This window comes from Apostichopus japonicus, chromosome 2 (assembly GCF_037975245.1).
Source record: "Apostichopus japonicus isolate 1M-3 chromosome 2, ASM3797524v1, whole genome shotgun sequence".
NCBI lineage: Eukaryota > Metazoa > Echinodermata > Holothuroidea > Aspidochirotida > Stichopodidae > Apostichopus > Apostichopus japonicus.
The window spans coordinates 24,592,053-24,612,579 of NC_092562.1; the positions used below are offsets into that span (position 1 = coordinate 24,592,053).

The 20,527-nt window shown below is 37.4% G+C and overlaps 1 protein-coding gene across 13 annotated transcripts in view; it reads left to right on the forward strand.

The window, feature by feature from the left end:
* The window catches only part of LOC139982901 (3',5'-cyclic-AMP phosphodiesterase 4C-like), a 282,309-nt gene that overhangs the window by 247,169 nt on the left and 14,613 nt on the right, over positions 1 to 20,527 (forward strand). For all 13 annotated transcript variants that reach the window (XM_071996092.1, XM_071996081.1, XM_071996071.1 and 10 more), the window contains 5 exons: positions 401 to 513; positions 5,581 to 5,674; positions 12,691 to 12,920; positions 16,619 to 16,717; positions 17,245 to 17,409. In XM_071996092.1, coding sequence (XP_071852193.1) covers positions 401 to 513; positions 5,581 to 5,674; positions 12,691 to 12,920; positions 16,619 to 16,717; positions 17,245 to 17,409 — 701 coding nt within the window. The remainder of the gene's footprint in view (positions 1 to 400; positions 514 to 5,580; positions 5,675 to 12,690; positions 12,921 to 16,618; positions 16,718 to 17,244; positions 17,410 to 20,527) is intronic.

Here is a 20,527-nt window from a genome sequence, read left to right on the forward strand (position 1 = left end):
ACATCATCCACTGTAGATATGACCTACAAGTACTGGAAGGCTAAACTGACATTTTTGTATCAGGGAATGATTTATCCAGTATATACTGTATGGAAAATGGTCAGGTTGCTATTCACTTAGTGCAAAGTTGTATATATACTGTAGTTTTGGACACAGGAACCCGTAGTTATCTATTAAGAGGCGAAAACTTCAGACCCTTCAACTGCTACACAAATGTTTAACCAAATTTATTTCCTTGATTTTGTATGTGATTTTTAATTAAATATTGTCGCCTGCAAGCAGATGTGCCTTGTACATTTCTGAGTTGGGTGAATATAATCTCCATTCAGCAGAATTTAATGTTTAATTCATTCCTCTCTTCCCCCTCTCCACCCCCCTCTTCACCCCTCCCCTATTTCAGATGAGACTTATGGCAAGCTAGCCTCGGAGACCTTGGAGGAGTTGGATTGGTGTCTTGAACAGTTGGAGAGTATGCAATCATATAGGTCAGTCAGTGACCTGGCCACCAGTAAGGTAAACAAAACTTTAACTTTTCTTCTCTTTTTATGAAGGAAAACTTTTAGACAGAATTTCCATCTTTTTAAAAGTCATAGTACAAGAAAAACTAGATTGTGAGAAATGTGTCTGTAGCTACTCTGGTTTTCGAGATATTCAACTTTAACATGTATGCAGAATCTCTTGAAATGCTTGATCCTTTTATGAAGGCTTAAATTTATGATGCCCTTGGTTTCTCAGGGCAGGCATAAATCCATTAATCCTTTGTTTTATCAATTCTAATACTCAACCAAAACAGCTTCCATTAATTAACATAATATCAACAATGGAGCATCGTTTGGAATTTTCAATGATCTACATCTGATCAAAATTTATTTTGTGCCTTTTAAAAGTCATCCAATAATTTGTTCAACATTGATGTAAAACTTAATAATGTAATCTGCTTCTTATGGGAACCTGCTGTCCCTCACTCCCCCACCCCTCACCCACCCCCATTCCCTTGATTGATCAGGGATCTCTACACAGGTTTGAGATTGGAATGCAGCTGGGCCAAGTGTCAGAGTACCAGAAAGTGCTGCCATATGTGGCATCATTCCAACATGAATATCACAGCTCTGTAAATTATTGGCGATATATGTTATTTATGTTCTTCTGTCATATGTGAAAATTAAATTTTCTCTTGAGTTGATATCCTTATATCCCTTTCAAACAAAATGCTGTGTTAGGGTCAAAGATATTTATACACGTGGAACAGAAATTAAAAATCCCAGTTCAAAAATGTAGAACTTTCCTCTTATTACACAGTATATTAACAAAAACTCTGCTTTGAGATATTGAAACATTTCAGTATGAAGTCAGAGAGTGGCATGTTTATTCATGAATCATCTCGCTGTGACTTCCCTTTGGGCCAAATGTCTCTTCTTAATATTTCCTCTTTTTTTCTTTTCCTTTTTTTTTAGCTTCTTTTTTTTTTTAGCTTCTTTTTTTTTTTAGCTTCTTTTTTTTTTTTTATGTGTTCGCCAACATGGGAGAGTATTTCGTAGAGAAGTCATTTACCTCCGATAGCTCGGAGAAAAAAGAATTATAAGGCCTGTCGAGGAGAACGTGGAAAGATAAATGTTGTGTTTTGCTTGTATTTTTCTATATAGCCGGGAGGGTGATGAGAGGGCTAAGTGATGCAGAATGCTACTAATATCACCTATCAAGAAAACATCTGCACAGTCATGGAAAGTTAAATGTTCTAAACTGATTTGATGTTTTAGTGCAAACAATGACCGGCAGCTGTACACATGTGGTCTCAGTGATGACACTGTAAAATAGGAGGACATTTTAGGTTTGAAGCAATATATATAAGAAAACAAAATGTCAAGAAAAGAGTTTAGAATGACTTGCAAGATCCTTTTACAGTCCAAATGACTTAATAAATAGGTCCCTCCTTGTTAAATATACTTGCTATGGTTATGGTTGCTCATATAGATACATACATTATATATGGAAATATAGCCCTGGTACTCAAATTAATATGTTTGGTAACCTCAGTGTTCACCTTCATTATCCTGGCGACCCTACAGAGATGCGGATGTTAGCCTGGAGAAGGGGAGGGGGTGGGGGGGAGTTATTAAGGTGTTCAGTTTAAATTTGCAACTTTTTAAGTAATTGTTTGTGATTTCCACAAATATAAAATTTGGCACAATTTTTTTTTATGTTCTTCCGAAAAAAAATTGGGGGGGGGTGGGGTGGGCGACCCTGTAAAATATTTTTGGCGACCCTGTAAAAATGATGGTGGCTTTCACTTTGAATATCAGAGTGTTAGAGCACAGCCAACAGCCATAAGTTTGCATGCATATGAGTGGTGCTCTGCTTTAATTTCGACATCTTTATTCAAGAAATGTATAGAAAGAAATTGATTACATACATTGAATTTGTATGAAAATTAAGTTTTTTTTTTTTTTTCAATGAACAATATATGTGTGTAGGCTGTATAGACCAACCAGTAGGGGGTGAAACCAAAGGCCTAAATAATGTAAGGGTCCTTATTAGTGCAACGTTGAGGGGTTAAATTTTTTCCCCAGTCCCAGGCTGCTTTGGCCTGTGTCGGCTGCGTACTCTGCCATATATATAGCAATGTTGTAAGCCATGTACATGTTTCATTCCTGCAGCCCATATTTTGCATGCACAGTGCATTGAATTGGCCAGTAGAAATAAGTCTTTCTCCTTAAATTCTCTCTATCTATTTTCTTTTATTTTCCCCCACCAGTGTTTGAGCAGTATCAACAAGCTTGTTTCATACTTTATAGTCTAAGCATTTGGCATTTTCTCAATGAACTCATTGACAGTTTTCCAACATTGAAATTCCAACAGCCCCTTCCCCCCCCCCCCCACGACACAAGTCTTGTCAGCCTACTTCTTGATTGGTTAAATATAATTCCAGCCTTGCATCCAACAAGCACATATATACACTGTTATCATGCGATAAGATTCTGTTGCAAGTTCAGTGATACCGTAATGTGTCGACGGCTGCGTTAACAGCACCGAGCATGATCGCGACAAGGACGACACATCCAGGTTGTGATAGCGACATTGATGGATGTGTTTGGGATGCGAGGGCATTTGTGACGTCAACAGTAGCTCTAAACCTTGTTTGCAGATAGTTTTGGTTCACTCTGACGTGGTGCGATACATCAAACTCTCAAATGGCTGTTTGTGACGTTATCTTTTTCCAAGATAAAGCAGTTTGGGTGCCGTTTATCTAGTTGTGAGGAATTAGGGCCCATTAATTTTATTTACATAGCTAGAAGTGCAGGTACACCTACCATTTGTTGGTAAAATGTATGGAGTGGGACATATTATGTTGACTTGATGTAGCATGTACAGGGGATGTCTCAGTGGGTCTGGTGGGATATTTAATACCTTTAACCAGCTGCCATTTCCAAATAATCTAGAGAGAGAAATTACAATAAAAGAATTATGGGTCTGCTTTTATGTATACAGCAAAAGGCAAGATAAGATTCCCACACAGAATGTTTAAGATACTCATGTAAGTAGTCAGCATATAGGCTGCCTTCCCCTCCCTTCTCTGCAATTCCATAATCTTTCTTAATCAAACAATTCTTCCATATCTTGTTAAAACATGTCTAGAAAGATTCAAAAGATTCTTATGTGGAAGGGGGGGGGGGTTGAGGGAGGCACTCCCATTTTTCCTCCCCTCCCTTTCCCATCCTCTACCATTCCAATTAATGTGCCTATCATGGTTCTTAAATAACATGATGAAAAATGCCAGTTTACTCAAGGGCTGTACGCTACATTATTTTGACTAACTTGAATACTTTGAATAAGTCAATCAGTGAACGCTAAATGCCAAATAGGTGTTAATTTCACTTTACAAACATGCATTCATCTGGGGCAGCTGCCTCCCTCAAATGTACAGCATTATTAAGAAATGTTGGTTTGCAATCACTGCATAGATATATATAGCAAACTTAGCTGACCAGTTTCAAATTGACGAAGAATCTGTTTTAAAACCTTCTTTTGCCTTTACCCAAAGAAAATGTACCTATTTTTCAAATGAATAATAATTGAAATTTTGAGATTTAAGGATTTTTAGCATTTAAACCAAAGATTTGCAATGTTCAGCAAAATTGATGTGAAGTTTTACTGGATTCACTCCCAGATTTCTGTTTACAAAAGTTTAACTAATGTATCACAGTTTTAAGTCCTTAACTATTAAATTTCGTTGCTTTTACCTGTCCCTTTTTAATAATAGGAAAGAACAGGTAGAACAGGTTTAAGACACATTATGCCATGTTTTATTTCCCTTGTTTCACATCCTTATCCACCCCTTCCCTCCCCCCTGACTTTTCCCCCAGGCACCTGGTGCTTGCACCACTGCTAAACATATGTCTATACTTGACTCCCCAAGTGTTGCCTCATCTGTCCTTGCTAGATATATCTTCAAGGGAAACTTCAAGGAATGACCACAACATTCCATGATTTTTCATCAAGGATATCAATTCTGTTGAAATCAAAACTTACAAAAAATTTAGCACTTGAAATATCCATACAGTGTACTGAAATACTGTATAGGGAAATACCTGCATGAACCTTATAAAAAGACCCTGGCTGGAAACGCTAACAGAGTGAAAATTTTTGCTTGCGATTTTACACATCTATATTGGGGGGGGAGGGGGGGCTCTTATGACTGGTCCCCGGCCATATCGAATGACTTAAATATGAATTGTACATCAAAATATTCGAGAGATCTTGGCTGCATATTTGAGAGGAAGACATATATTTGAAATGCTTGGTTTGGTCAGAGACAGGGAAAGTGGAATTCAGATGTAATATCATATGCCTCTCGTAACATCTGTGAAGTGATTCTTCATACAAGTTGTTGAGGTTCGGTCTAAGTAAGAGCAGGTAATTCTGTTTTTATAGTGAAGCACTCAAATGAATTAAAGGGCGCCAGCCATGTAAAGTGGATTTAGCTTTAATATATTTTATTTAGCACGAGAAAAGCATATGTTTAGTTTGACAAGGCCATGAACAGTGGCAATTACAAGGAATCATGATTTACGTGGAAAAAAAGTTTGTTTTGTATATATTTTATATTAACTATTAGTCTGGTGTGATGTAGGTTTTCCCACGTACCCCTTCCCTCTCCTACCCTCCATATGTGTAGCACAGACCATCCTCTCACCACCAAAGGGATCACGCAGATGGAAAACTCACCAGAATTTACTTTTTTTGGGGGGGTGGGGATGGGGGCTTGCAGTACAACAAAAATCCTGTTAAAGTTATAAATGTTGCCAAGCACAAACCATTGTTTCAAGAAAGACTTAAATGGATTTTATAAACCTGATTGTGACCAGTTTGTGCTCCAATCCCTGGTTAACTTGCTCTACTCATGTAAAATAGACACCTACGCAAAGCTGTGCCCATCTAAAAGGAAATTAATTTCGCCCAATCAATTAAATTTTAAAACTGAATGTAAAGATACCAAATGTATGTAACATTGGAATTAATATTACAAGATATATGTACGTTTATTTTGTCTTTGACTCTGGTCTTCTCTTTTGACTTCTTCAGTTTAAGCGGATGTTAAACAGAGAACTTTCAGCTTTTTCCGATACCGGAAAGTCGGGCAATCAAGTATCCGAGTTCCTCTTTCAGACTTTTCTCGGTAAGTACTCTTTCGTCTTTCTTTCTTTCTTTCATATTGAAATGAAAATCATTTTCCCATCCACATAATCGTGTGGTCATATTCAAATATGAAAGAAAAATAATTTTTCCAAAATTTTGACAGTTTGTTGACACTGTCACTTACCTACATACCTCATCCTACCGGCTGACCCTATCCCTACCCCTCTGTCTCCCTTTCTGGCTATCATTTATCCCCTATGCTTGTTCAAGTCATTTTCCAGTAAATCCAATCTCTAAATATCATCTACATGTCAACATTGTGTACAACTAAAGATATAAATCCCTGGTATGGTCTCGATTGAACATTCATTTCTGGGCAAAATGTTATACAAAGTAAATATCCTTCATATGTCATGCATGAATAATTTCATTTTACCTGTATAGACAGGGGGAGGGGGGAGAGGGGAAAAACTGAACTTTTCAAAATGTGCAAGACATTTGTGTGGTTATAGCCTTCCTCCATTCACAGCTCCTGTGAAATATCCCAATAGAAAAAAAATGCTCTCTGGATGTTTTAATTTCTATACAGCTCTAAAGAATGAAATTTGACCTTGGGAGAATTGGATTAGCGCAAATTGGGTTAATACCCATTAAACAGGCCTGCACAAGGCACGTTAACTGAATTAGGTGTGACACCAAGGTATAGCAATATGATTTTGTGACACTGTGCTGAGACGGAAAGTCAAACATGAACTTTCCTTTCCAGTTTTTATTTATATTTAAAATTTATGATTTGGATTTCTTCCAGCGCTCTTTTACCGGAACATATCAAAGATTTATAAATTTATGAAACAATTGAATACAAACATGGAATCTGAAAGGATGTACCAGAAAGAATATGTCAGAGAGAGTTGCCACAGGCAGGGAACCCCTGGGGTGGGGGAGGGGTGGGGGTCTTACGAATGGGCTGTGATGAAAGGCTATGCAGCTGTCACGTCCTGAAATTTATCGTCTCTGTTGACAATAATGCAACTTGGAAGAAAAAATAATGTTAGTGAATGAACAATGAGAAACCTACACCTACATTTGACACAATTGGTGATTTAGAAAAAAATGTTTGGGTATAGAGTGGGATTGGACCCTATTTATAATTCAAAGATCACTGGCATGGGCTGGAATCTGGTTCTTGCCAAAAAAATGAAAATGTTCTTTGCTCTTTTCCAAATATAAATTTAGCTTTGGACTTTTAAGTCATGGGAACTGTTACTCAGTGTTTTTTCACACGGAACTAGCTACATGCATCCACAGAGAGAGATGTGAAAATAAAACTCTCTCCATAGCATGTACCACTACTATAGTCTATACATGCTTTACAGTGTTGTTGAGTGTCACAAACAATAAGTATAGGTGTGACATTTCACAATTATCCATGGAATGCAACAAACATTGTCGTCCTGTCTATACAGCCAATGCCTTGTAATACTCTGCTGGGTGTCAAATTAGGCTATTAAAGATGTCATCTGAAAGATGTCATCTACAGTACTATGAGAACCTGAAAATGAGCCTTATAGATATACCGTGAGGTTAATTTAAGCCTATATCTATAGGCCTACACCTCTGCTATATCTTCTACATTTTAATGTATCCCTAGTCACAGAGATATTAACTCCTGATTTCAAGCTATAAGTTTAGAGTGTGGATGACTCTATTCCGTAAACGTAATCAATATGTAAGATAACACTAAGTCAGTGGATTTGTGTAATGCACCTCTCCAGGGAATCTCTTTGCATATATACATACATGTATATATATATATATATCTCACATCAGAGTGGTCTAGCTACCATTACTTCCCACGACATGTGCAAAACATCGCAATTAAGCCTTCCATTAAAAGACAAGGAGTTGGAGATGTATATATATCGAGCGCTACAAAACACTGACTTTTGTTCCTACTGACACATCAGAAGTGTTATAATAGTATCAGACAAACCTCTGTATTATTGAATTCATACCGTACATTATATTGTCTACAGTATCGTGCAGTACTTTTCTGCACTTTTAACCTACCAAAAATAACAAAAACATTTACATTACAAACTTTACCCACTCTTGTTCTTCTCAAAGGTTAATTTTAAGACATAAATTTACAATCTGTGACTTCTGCAGTTTAGGTATGATACAAAGATACAATATGTAAACAATGTCTATAATAAAACCTCTCAGGGTAATGAAAACTATGTTGCCAGCTAGTATAAACAAGAAAGCTCCCACACTGGAGAGAGAGAAGGAAACATCAACATTTTTATCCATTTTTGAAGTTGACCTCACATGCAGAAAGTGATCATGAATTATTCTGCAAATGGCCCGCTGCCAAACTATTTACTCTGCTTGTGAATTTGCTCCAAATTCTTCAAACAAAGATTAATCAACCACCTTTAGCAGAATTTTTTTTTCTTTTCTGTTTTTGTTTAATCAATAACTTGAAAATATCTCATGCATGTCTGGATAGTGTAGCTAGATAGCAGAGCCGACCTGGCCAAGTAGCGAACTCCGTTATTAAATTGACATTTTCCGCACATCCAAAGTATAGTTTTGAGTGATAAAAAGAATTCTGAGCAAATTTTACTGAAGGAATTACATCTAGTTAAAATGTGAATTGAAAATCGTTTACATGGAAACTGGCAAAATCTGTAATTTGGTTTTATCGTATAGTGTATTGTGATGATGCCCAGAGTGCAGATTGTTTGATAGAAATATCCACACAGTATTTTTATTAGTGTCTTCAACAAACATTACAGGCATTTCTTATCATTGATAGTCATTATCATTGTAAAACATTATGAGCAAGGAGTCTGTTTCTTGTGAAATCACAATATTGGCAACTTTTTTCTTATTATTTTTATCCCATTCACTGGTGAGACGCATCATTCATTAAATTATAACCCCTCCCCCCCTCCCCCACTCCACCACCCCCCTCCCCCTCCTCCTCCCTCCGCATGAAACTTGGTTGGATTGAGCTTCCCCTTAGTACTTTCGGTATTACGTTTCAACAAAAACAGAAAGAATTTAATAGCCAAATATTTGTGGCATTACAGGTTATGTCACAGCATTTCTTGTCTAATTTTGTGTTATTCTGAGGGGAAAAGACTCCCCCTCCCACCCCCACCCGCCCTTTTTGCCGGCAAAAGGTGTCATTGGATGGTTTGAATGGCTGCAGCACGTTCTAAGGAAGGCCGTTTCTACAGGGGTGCAAGGCAATGAGATTTTGATAGTGTGATCTGATATGCAATCAATCGTTAATGTGAGGCTCATTATTAGTACTGAAAGACAATGATAATTGGAGACTGTACTCTATACTAATAACTCTCGGCCTCTGAAGAATGAATGCACCGAACTGCATGTTTGAACCTAACAGGGATAGTTTCCCTTGCAGAGATAGGTTTCAGAATTAGTCTTGAAATGTATCATCACATTCTTACTCATACATGTTGTCACAGTATTAACCAAAAAAAGATTAAGATCGGGGGTTTTTGAATTCCCTGAGAAACAGCTGCTGTGGATGATTTATGGCCAACTGCATGTGTTTGTTTGTTCAAATGTTCTCTGAGTTTAGGACATGATGAGCTCATTACAAACCCCCTCTAACGACATGTTTTTAAGATCGTGACTCACTGCTTTGATAAGGGGGGGGGAACTGGGGGGGGGTCGGTCAGGAGGATTTATTTGCAGTGTCTCTCTTGTGAATTATCACAAGAGAGGGACTGATTCACACAATTGATTAGCTTTTCAATGCATGACTATGGTTTCAGTATCCTCCTCACCTGTTGTCATTGTTTCACATTAAATTTGATAAATTTGTAAGACTTTACAAAGTTCAATGTACTTCTTTCTGATTTTGAGGGGCAATTTTCCTTCTCAGCCTTCCCCCCCCCTTCCCCTCCCCTTCCATCTTTAAAAAGAAAAGGAAGAACTATTATCGTAGATCTGTGAAAACTTGTTTGTGAGAAAAGTATGATGTTTCATCAAACCCAAAGGCCTACTGAAAGCATCACTCTGGGATCATCTTTAAATCATTTCATTTCAAACTTGCAAATACAGTAGTCACTGCACAGCTAGTAGGAAATGTTTCTCCTTGTTTACCTGGAATATGAAGACAGAGATTAACAGACAGACAACTGCATCACTGTCAGAACTACGTAGAAGAGACCGCTCACCTCAAAATCCTGTCTGTTCATGTGTTTCAATCTTTTTTTCCCTTTGGGTTTTTTGTTGTTGTTTTGTTTTTGGACTAAGAAGATGATTCATTGTTTGGGATAATAATTTTGTTTAACCTGGCTGTTTTAATTATGGCAACAGTCACACCATAGACACACACGGTAGTCTGCAGAACTCCCCGTAGATTCCGCAGAGAGTGAATAATCGTGACAGAGGAGCCTGCACGTCACGTCACGGCTGCAGCGGTTTATGATAAACACACAAGTAGAGCGACACGGCAGATGTTAATGTAAACTCGTCGCCTCGATTTTTAAGAATTGATCTCGGAAAGAAAGGAAGTGAGATTGTAAATTTAGATTTTGCTACGTTGGTTTAGAGCGAAAGCCATTGTTTTCACAGCCTATACCTGTAATGAATGATATTTCTGTGTTGGTGATTGTTGCCTAGGCTAGGTCTTGTGGTTTGAAAATTCCAAGTCATAGACATATTATTTCGTAGAGGTAATTTAGTAACGGGATGCTGGTATACCAGGCGATAATAGCTTGTTTGAAACTTAATTTCCAACTTTCCAATAAATCTGCCAGGACAGTTTTCCAGTGAATCTATAATTGGTGACATATGGTTATAAATTATGAGGTGTCAATACCCATGGTAACATACAACAACAGACATAGCAACACGAGGGGAGTAGTCTTTGCCTCGAATGCCTTTTCTTATTTCTTTTTTTTTATTCTACCCTTGACATGTGGAATAGGACAAGTTTCATTCAGGGGAGACATCAAAGATGGTCGGCTTGGCTGTTTTAAAAATTTTTTATCTCAGTGTCAGCTGGAAGATCCCTCGATCCGCATTCAACTAAGTTACACACAGTTTATTTAAATTAATTAAGTTTCGACATGAAGATTACATCAATGCAGATGTTCAACATTATAGAAAGAATATATTTGTTTGTGTTAATTCCTTTTCCAAAAAAAAAAACAATTTAACACCAATTTTAGACTGGCACTACATTTTTATAGCAGATTATACCTCAATTTCTATAAAATCGGCCTAACTGGCCCTAATTTCTATAAAAGTCTAAGGGGATCGAATAAAGATGCATTATTAATTTCAAGTCAAAATACAGGCTCATAGGTAGATTATGATAACAAAAGAACACCCTCAATAAAAAACACAACTTTGGTTAAATGTATTACTGTTAAGGTGAGCAAAAGCTCTTCCCTTCTCTTATCTCACCCCTCCCCTCCCCCCACCCCACCCACCATCAACTCCTACTCCTGTCACATTGATTTAGTGTACATTCACCCCTACACGTCTGTGCAAATGCATCTGTCCCACTTAAATCTTGATAGTGTCAAGATTGAAAGGAAAGGTAGTCCAGCTGCCACATGCAATCAGCCCTGCCCTTCCTTATATTCCTTGCCCGAATTAACACCTTTAAATAACCAGAAATTAATTAATACTGACAATGTGAGGTTTTTGTCTTTATCTCTCTTTATCTATCTATGTGTCTCTCTCTTAGACAAATTTGCAAAGATTTTATGTTAGTTCAAGGGTGTTTTTCTTTTAACACGGAAGTGTCCTTTCAAAATGTTTGTAGTTGTAATGTTTATCGAAGAGCCATCATCCACCTCCTCATACTTGCTTCCTCCGTGTTACCATGTCACTAATTTTTCACTGCGGTTTCCTGTAAAGCTTATCTCTGTCCGTCCGACAGCTGCCGTCTCTCGGAAAGGCTAAATCATTCTCCCGAGTGTTTCGAGAAATTTGTCGCTACGCTCACCGCCCCCCTCCCCCCCCTGATACGACTTAAAAGAGATGCATCGTTGTCAACTTCTTGACACTGTATCTTGCTGGAGGTGTTAAGAACAGATCCATATCTACTGGCTATAGCTAGGAGTTGTAGACATTTAAAAGGCTTAGGGTGTCCTCCCCATCGCTGCATAGAGAATCTAGCTGTCTCTGAATTCACCGAGTTAAACTTGATTAGATGCAAGCTTCTGCTGCGGCCCTCGCCGTGTTCGCAAATTCCACGAGGATGGTAGGATGGAGACGAGGAGATGAATATGATTGTAAGTATCAGAGGTAGCATGCAACAATTACACAGAGGAAGCAGGTGCGGAGAGACTCACTGCGGACGGGATCGACCAATAACTGCTGACATAGGGGTTAAGTGTCTGCTTCTGTGTCTCACTGCCGGTAGAATCAATTGCTCACCCACATTGGACATTTTTTTAATATGTACTTGCATGCTAACATTGGTTTGTTTTAATGCCAATACATGGGTATGATAGAAATGTTTTGATGTGACTTTTTGAACATCTATCTAAGGGATGTCTTCAGCAGAGTTTGAACCAAAACCTTTTTCCCAAGTTAACAGGTACCTGTCTGTTAACCTGGGGGACAGTAACATCTTTGGTGGATTTTTTAATATTTCAAAAAAGGTTTCTTTGTTGGTCATGCGGTATTTATACATTGCTTGAAATTTTCAACAATTTAGGGCAGTCTCATCAGAAGTAACAGAAACATTTCTCCTTCATGTTGTTTATGTTGTTTTACCTCACTTTGGATCAACATGCATGAAACATGAGTTATAAATGTATCCACATTAGTTATAAATCATGTATCCACATTAGTTATAAATGTATCCACCTGTTGTTATGCAGTCATTCATAGCAGTTTGCTAATTGTGTGTGTATTATCAGGGTTATCGACTGTCACTTAATTCACAGGAATTCTTTGCTTCTGCATGTTTCTACGAATAATTTCTGATTTTCGTTTGCATCGCATAGTGCTCACTCCTCTTCCTATTTTCTCTCTTTTTTTTTTAATACACAGATAAGCAGCAGGAGGTGGAATTGCCCACCCTACCCCCACCCAGGGACCTCGCCCCCTCTCCGACCAACCTGAGCAGGTCGTCCAGTAAGGGTCGCCGTAGTAACGACATGGGCAGGATCAAAGGCATTCAGAAGTTAAAACAGCATAGTAATTTATCGCCTGATTCTCTGCCAAGGTTTGGAGTTCCCTTGCCTCAGGACCTGCCCAATGCAGAGGAAGAACTCGAAAGAGTGAGTATATAGTATGTAAAATGAGTTGGGTCCATAATTTTATCACTTTAATGTGAGAAATAGGCCAGAAGGAATTTGCTATGCTTACCCAGAGGAGCTTAATCGTTTCACGATTCACCAAATCGCCGGAGGAAATGTTTCGGTGAGTTTACAGCCTTTCTTACTTTAATCTCGCCTCGGATGATGACTATCTGTCATTTGCATTAGTGGTATCGTAATTGTTCGCATTAGACCAGCATGCTATAATGAAGATATCTTGTAGCTGCGATGCGGGCTGACTTGCGTTCAATATTTAAATACTTGGACTTTGTGAAAATTAACAGACAGTATTACGTAAGAAAACACATGTAGTTACTGGACTTTGTTAAAATTAACAGACAATATTAGGCTATTATATATAGAAAACACATGTAGTTACAGGACTTTGAAAATTCACAGACAATATAACTATATAGAAAACACATATATTTACTTGACTTTGAAAATTCACAGACAATATTTAATACTATATATAGAAAACACATGTAGTTACTGGACTTTGAAGATTCACAGACAATATTACTATATATAGAAAACACATGTAGTTACCAGACTTTGGAAATTCACAGACAATATTACTATATATATAGAAAACACAAATATTTACTGGACTTTGAAAATGCACAGACACAATTAAACACAGATTGAGTAAGACTCAGTGTCTTTTGGGGCTCTTCTGAAATGCCCCTGGTTCAGCCTATCAGAAGTGCCCTGTGCCATTGTGTCATCCTTCACACTATGAGTTAATAGTGAACAACTGTAATGTAGTACTGTTACCAGTCATAGTTGATACTGTTAGCACAGGTGGGTTACCGTTTAGCTGGTGCTTATGGTGTATGTCCTCACAGTGTCCTGTATGTGTCTTGAACACCAGTTGATCGACCAATCAGCTTGCTTGCAGGGTTTGTATTATAGTCAGATGCTAGTTACATTAATCCAATCCATTAAGTATCATTACAGGTAAGTTATATTTCAGCAGCCATCAGGCCTCCTTTCAAAGTCGCTATCTGGTTAGCTCCTCTCGTAATTTATCTGTTCACTCTGATCTTCTGGTAGCCTGAATGTAGAGAACTATAATTGAGTTTTCAGGCTAATTATAATTTTAATTGATGACGGTGTTAATAGTGATACTACTCAAATTACACACCCTTGTAAACAGCAAATAAATCAAATTGGAAATGTGAGGGTAGCATTGTTTGAAAATTAGTGATGTATCCATGTTGTGATGATCAGATTCATTCATATTTATTAAACATAATTGATACAAATCTGTTCTCTATCAATAGATATTAACACAGATGTTGTCTCATTATGGGTTTCCCTTAATGTGCAATTATACTTATTTTGTGACCATTTGCATTCAAATTTCTGCTTTCGAAAGACAGTATAATTACCATGGCAACTCACTTGACGACACTGCACATCATCATTCCTGATAAATGTACCCCATTGAACTCATTCCAGTTTCATAAAATATCGATCTAAAAATGTGTTATTAATTCCACATGGTGCTACTTTTGGTGTAGCTAAAAGTGGTATTTAATTCTGTGACAAGACAACCATGTTAGTACACACATAACATACCATATATGTTTTCCAAAGTATAAGTGAAGGGGGTGAGGGGGGAGGTGGTTTCACAGGTGGGAGGCTTATAAGACAAAGAATGACTGTGTTTTCATACAGTATTATTGAGTGTGTTGTGAATGTTATTTTGTTTTCTGTGGGTACAGTTTTGGAGGGAATATTAAGGGGGACATAGAAAGAGTAGAATAAGTATGGAGCAGGGATGGAAATTGTTACAAGAAATAGTTAAAATGGTGGACATTCTGATTGCTCTCCATCTAGCTGTCACTGAAGATCAGGAAACACCCGATCAGTCTCCAAAACTCGTTCAAACTATCATAAAATATCTCCAAAACTCATTCAGCTATCATAAAATAACGACCCTAACATGTATTTTACATCCTCCTGCAAGCAGGAACTTGCGAAGAAGCCATCATTGGCTTATCAAAGCCTCAAGCTTACCTTAGTCAGTCTCTTAGATTCATATTTAACGTCCATGATTATGAATTGTCAACAACTCTGTAACTGGACAACATACATAAATCTTGGACTGCCTTGAACTCTGGACCTTATGATTGAAAGGCACCGGCGTTAACCACTGAGCTAACCCTCCCTAGTTTTTAAATTTTTATGTTTTTATATTTTTATTTATTTTGGTACAGTTAAGAATATAATCTTGTGATTCTGGGCAACCATGTTAGTATGTACCACATTCTGTACACTTCCAAAGTATAGATTTTGGGGAGAGGGGGGGGGGGGGGGGTGAGTGTGTAGGATACTCACACACTGCAGATGGTAACTGTATATGTTTACATACAGAATAAATTCTCTTCTGATTGTTCAGCTTTTGGAGGGAATATTAATGGGGAAATGGAAGGGATAGATCAATTAGGAATTGGGGCCCAGGTATGGAACTAGATAAGTAAAAAAGTAGTTATTGACAGACATTCTGAATTTATCTTCAATATGTAAAATTATCGTCTCCTCCGTGCACCAAAGGATCGAGAATGTTGACTCCTCTTTGTAAATATTTCTCCAGCCCCTAAAAAGATTGATATCATATGCCCCTTAAAGTTAATACAGGCTCCATTTACTTTTGGAATTGTTTATCTTTAAAGTCAGCTGGTTTACTTTACCCTTGATAAACTAGCAAAAAATGTTTTAACTCTTCCCACGCTTTCTCATCCATCTTTCCTATCTGGCATTATTTATCTCTTTGGCTCACATTTGTATCCAGTGGAAATGAGCTAAATATTGTCATTAAAAGATGCTTCACCCTCAGTTTTGTCACAGTCTTTTCATCGTAGACTTTGAAAATCTATGATTTAGACTCTTTGCCTGTTTATTTGGAAGAAATATGACCCACCTAGCATTTGGAGAAAAATTTCTCAAGTAAATTGTCAAGCAGACTTGTTTTCAAAAAATTAGACGATCTCTGCTCTGTTCACGGCATCGTTTTCTAACCTAAGAAACTTGTCTTTTACAGAGTAATGCATTGAGCATATATTAAAAAATTAATTAAGTTTGATAGAGTAATATACATGTACAACTTTACCATATAACCTTGTGTTATCTTGCTAAGTTCTTGCAGGAGACAAAGATACTGTTAGTCCATCGCTGTCTTCAATGTGTATAATTTATTACACAGGTAACATGGCAATGTGATGTTGAGTTTTAAACATTATCATAATCAAAATCAAGCTACAGTCATGTGTAAATAATTATATCAACGAACTAGTCATTGACTTCAATTAAAGTACCGTGAAGTGAAGCACAATCACTTTAACCGAGTTATGCATTTAGCATGGAAACTTGGAGGCTTATCAGTAAGTTTTGTTTTACAAACAATGCCAAATTAAAGGGAGTGGCTCAGTTTTCAAATGATTTTGTTTTCAATACATGTCTTTGTATTTGTGTAGCAAATTTTGCATATATATTCATGTCCTGTTGGCTGATTTTGTGTTCCACTTAAAAAACAGTTGAAGATGGTTCTCCTATATAATGTGTGGCATCGCTTCTTTTTCTATTATTTTATTTTTATTATTTTGATAATGGATCTTTCTTATTAAAATTACTTCTGTTTTTTTTTTGGACAGGAATTAGACAATATCGATAAATGGGGAATGGACATATTTAGGATCGACATGTTGACCAGCCACAGACCACTGACATGTGTTTCATATACCCTTTTTGAAGTGAGTATGGTTTTTATGTTCTTTATAGGCTTTATAGAAGTTACATTCAGAAGATGGGGGGGGGGGGTTGGGAGAGAATAAAGTTAGGATGGAAGGATCGAGGCTGTGCAAACCATTAGCTCCTTTATCCTTTCAAACCTACATGGGGTTTGGTTTACTTAGCCTAGATACTGATGTGTTCATCAAATTTTGCACCTGGAGCATTGCAGGGATGTTATATAAAAATGAAAGGCAAATGCCATGTGCTTGTTGTCATTCAGGGGGGGGGAGTAGTGGGGGACTTACTTGTGACACATGTGGGGGGCAGCCTTCACTAGGCAAGTCTAAAGCAAGTGTACATTTGTGTGAGGCATGTGGGATTATATGAAGCCTCCCCCTGAGCTATGCCACTATTTTTATCCCGTAATTAGTCTCGGTCAGCAAAGAATTATAGTTAAAACAATCCAACTGATCACTCGTCAACTCCATGCTATCTCAGTTATTATATATGCATTTTATTTATTTTTTATTTTTTTGTATTATTTCAGGAGAGAAATTTACTGAAGAATTTTAATATTCCGCCCAAAACCTTTGTAACGTACATGTTGAATATTGAGGAGCATTACAACAAAGAGGTGAAATACCACAACCAGGTCCACGCAGCGGACGTCACGCACTCAACCCACTTCTTACTCTGTGCTCCCGCTCTGGAGGTAGGTTTGACTCAGATAACCCTGCATGCATCCACTCCATTCACTCTTTCCATCTCCCGGGATCTCGAGAAAGTCTGACAGTTAGCTTCCTGTTGTTTCACTGGAGAAAGGTGCTTTTCCAGGAGGGGTATGGGGTAAAAATCCTCCACCCTCTTTTAACCCCCCCCCACAAAAAAAATAGTGACTACGACAACCTTATGTGTAGAACTCATTTATAGGCTAAATATATCTCGGTATGCACAATTTTACACCTAATTTTTTTTTTTTATATGGGTCTCCAAATCCCCTTACATGGTGGTTGACATCAAAGATCACAGGTCCAACCCCCTCCCCTCCCCCTCCTTTTCCAAATCATGGATTTGTTCCCGGGAGAGTCCTACTTCCAGCCTTCATTATCTCTACCCTAAGACTTTCTCTGTTTGAGTAAGTTGATATGGAAAATGGTTTATCATCACACACACTCAGGTATGTATTTCAGAAAACGTAAACACCTATAGGGTGATCAAAATATTATATTGCAAGTGAACATGAAATGCAGACGTTTTGGAAATAATAAAAAAACAGATTTCCCTCCGAAGTGTAAGGCTGCTCCGCGAGATTACCGGCTGCAGGACTCAGTTCCGTAGCAAATAAGATAACCTACCTAAGATTGAAATGTAGGCACAAAAGCTACCAATTTGAGACTACCTCTAAAACCCCCGTCTTCATCGACCGTTCTTACATCAAAGATTGTATTTTCTGTGATCATGACCGAGTTACGTTATCGGTATCGCGAGCCCCTTCGGAAGTGAATAGATTCTACACGTGATCCAGGGTTATATCTTGATGAGTGATCTGTCGTGTGTCTGAGGGGAACATATGCTGCTGCAGCTGTACACGTCATGTTTATTAAATCAGAGTATATTTCTAGACAACCTAACGACTAGATCCAAACCTTACATTGAGGCTGTAGCCATGTGATCATGAGGGTTTAACATCTTGTGATGTCAGAGCTCACCTTGAATGGGAATAGATACTATGAAATTATATGGTGTTTGGTCTTTACTGCACATTGACTGTAGAGGACTTCTAAAGGTCGACGACCATCATCTTATTCTTCCACTCAGCTATTTGTATTAACATTTTTGACAATTTCAATATGTTGAGTATGATATTCCCCTATTAAAGTCAAACATTAACACAAACACACAAACAATAATTAAATACACACAGACAATAAATACACACAAACTTGTCATCAGTGGCACATACCTAAAAAATAATCGTGATTAATTTGAAACACGGACCTCTGAATTGTATATTAGGTTTGCTTATAAATACCTTAGAGCTTGGGATCACCTCGTGAATATTATATGAACCGTACATAATACCATTTATTCTAACACTGTAAAACAACCTATTCTAGCACTGTAAAATAACCTATTCTAGCACTGTAAAATAACCTATTCTAACACTGCAGAACAACCTATTGTAACACTTTAAAACAACCTATTCTAGCACTGTAAAACAACCTATTCAAGCACTGTAAAACAACCTATTCTAGCACTGTACAAAAAACCTATTCTAACACTGCAGAGCAACCTATTGTAACACTTTAAAACAACCTATTCTAGCACTGTAAAACAACCTATTCAAGCACTGTAAAACAACCTATTCTAGCACTGTAAAACAACCTATTCTAGCACTGTAAAAAAAACCTATTCTTGCACTGAAAAACAACCTATTCTAGCACTGTAAAACAACCTATTCTAGCACTGTAAAGAAAACCTATTCTTGCACTGTAAAACAACCTATTCTAGCACTTTAAAGAAGTTTATACCATGTAATACATATGTAATACATATAATACCATTTAAAACAACCTATTCTAGCACTGTAAAAAACAACCTTTTCTAGCACTTTAAAGTAGTTAATACCATGTAGTACTGTACATGTATATATGTAAAACGTATCATACCATGTAAAACAACTTATTCTAACACTGTAAAAGAACCTATATTCTAACACTGTAAAACCACCTATTCTATCACTACAAAATAGTTAATACCATGTAATACATATGTAATACCATGTAAAACAACCTATTCTAGCACTGTAAAACAGGCAGTTTTATGTTACAAAAGCTTTTAAAATCCTGTTTGAAAATGCTCCTGGAATATGTAATGATGGATACATTCAATGACACGTGACATGAGGCCGGTGAACGAACTGCCAGAGAAGCAGACGTACTTTGTAAATGGGCACTTGTATATCAGTTTCATCCATCTATAAATAAACCTCTCGATAATCATCAAGTATAGAGTCATGTTTGTCTGGTTGTTTTGTGGTCATTTTAGATGATAATGCATTTAACGGTTCACAAGGAGCTTCGGTTTGTACTATCGCATCGATCTTTTTGTTTGCGGGGGGGGGGAGGGTGTGGAGGGGGGCTTCGATCCTTTGAGATATATGTTTTGAAGAAATTATGATGATCAGGAAAGAAACATCGATTTTGTGTCAGCTGCATTCCATACCAGGTGTTTCTGTGAAGGAATGTATCAATCCCAACACTACACTTGGTTAATGGTTCATTATTAGCACCGTGAAGAAATTCCTATAAAGGGTCCTGCCTTGAATTATTTGATAAATACACTGTTTGTAAAATGCACATGTTAAGCCTCACAGCTTTCAAAGTTTCCGAAGACATTTGATGTAATTTTTTCAAACTCGGTCAAAGTGAATTTTGTGAGCAAATACCCCAACATGAAATAAAAATGTACGAGTCTTAATAATGCTATGTAAACATGTAAGTATTAAAAAAAAAAATTATTTTTATGTAAGTACTAAACTGTTCCCTGTAAACAGTCACTCCGCAGTGACACATTCTTAGATCAAATGGTGACCGTCATGTTGAAGTTGAATTGCCTCAAAAACTTGACCCCGCTCAATTTTATTCCTCAACCCCCCCTTCTCCCCGCACCTATCCCTCCCCTGCAAAGGTACATTTTACCAATCTTCATCCAAATCTCATACTTATACAAGCAACTTAGTTCATCAGTGTTGACATAAATACTAAGTTGCTTTAATCTGCGCTGTCATCTCCGAGCATCACATTTTAGTGGAACAGTCAGTTTTATGA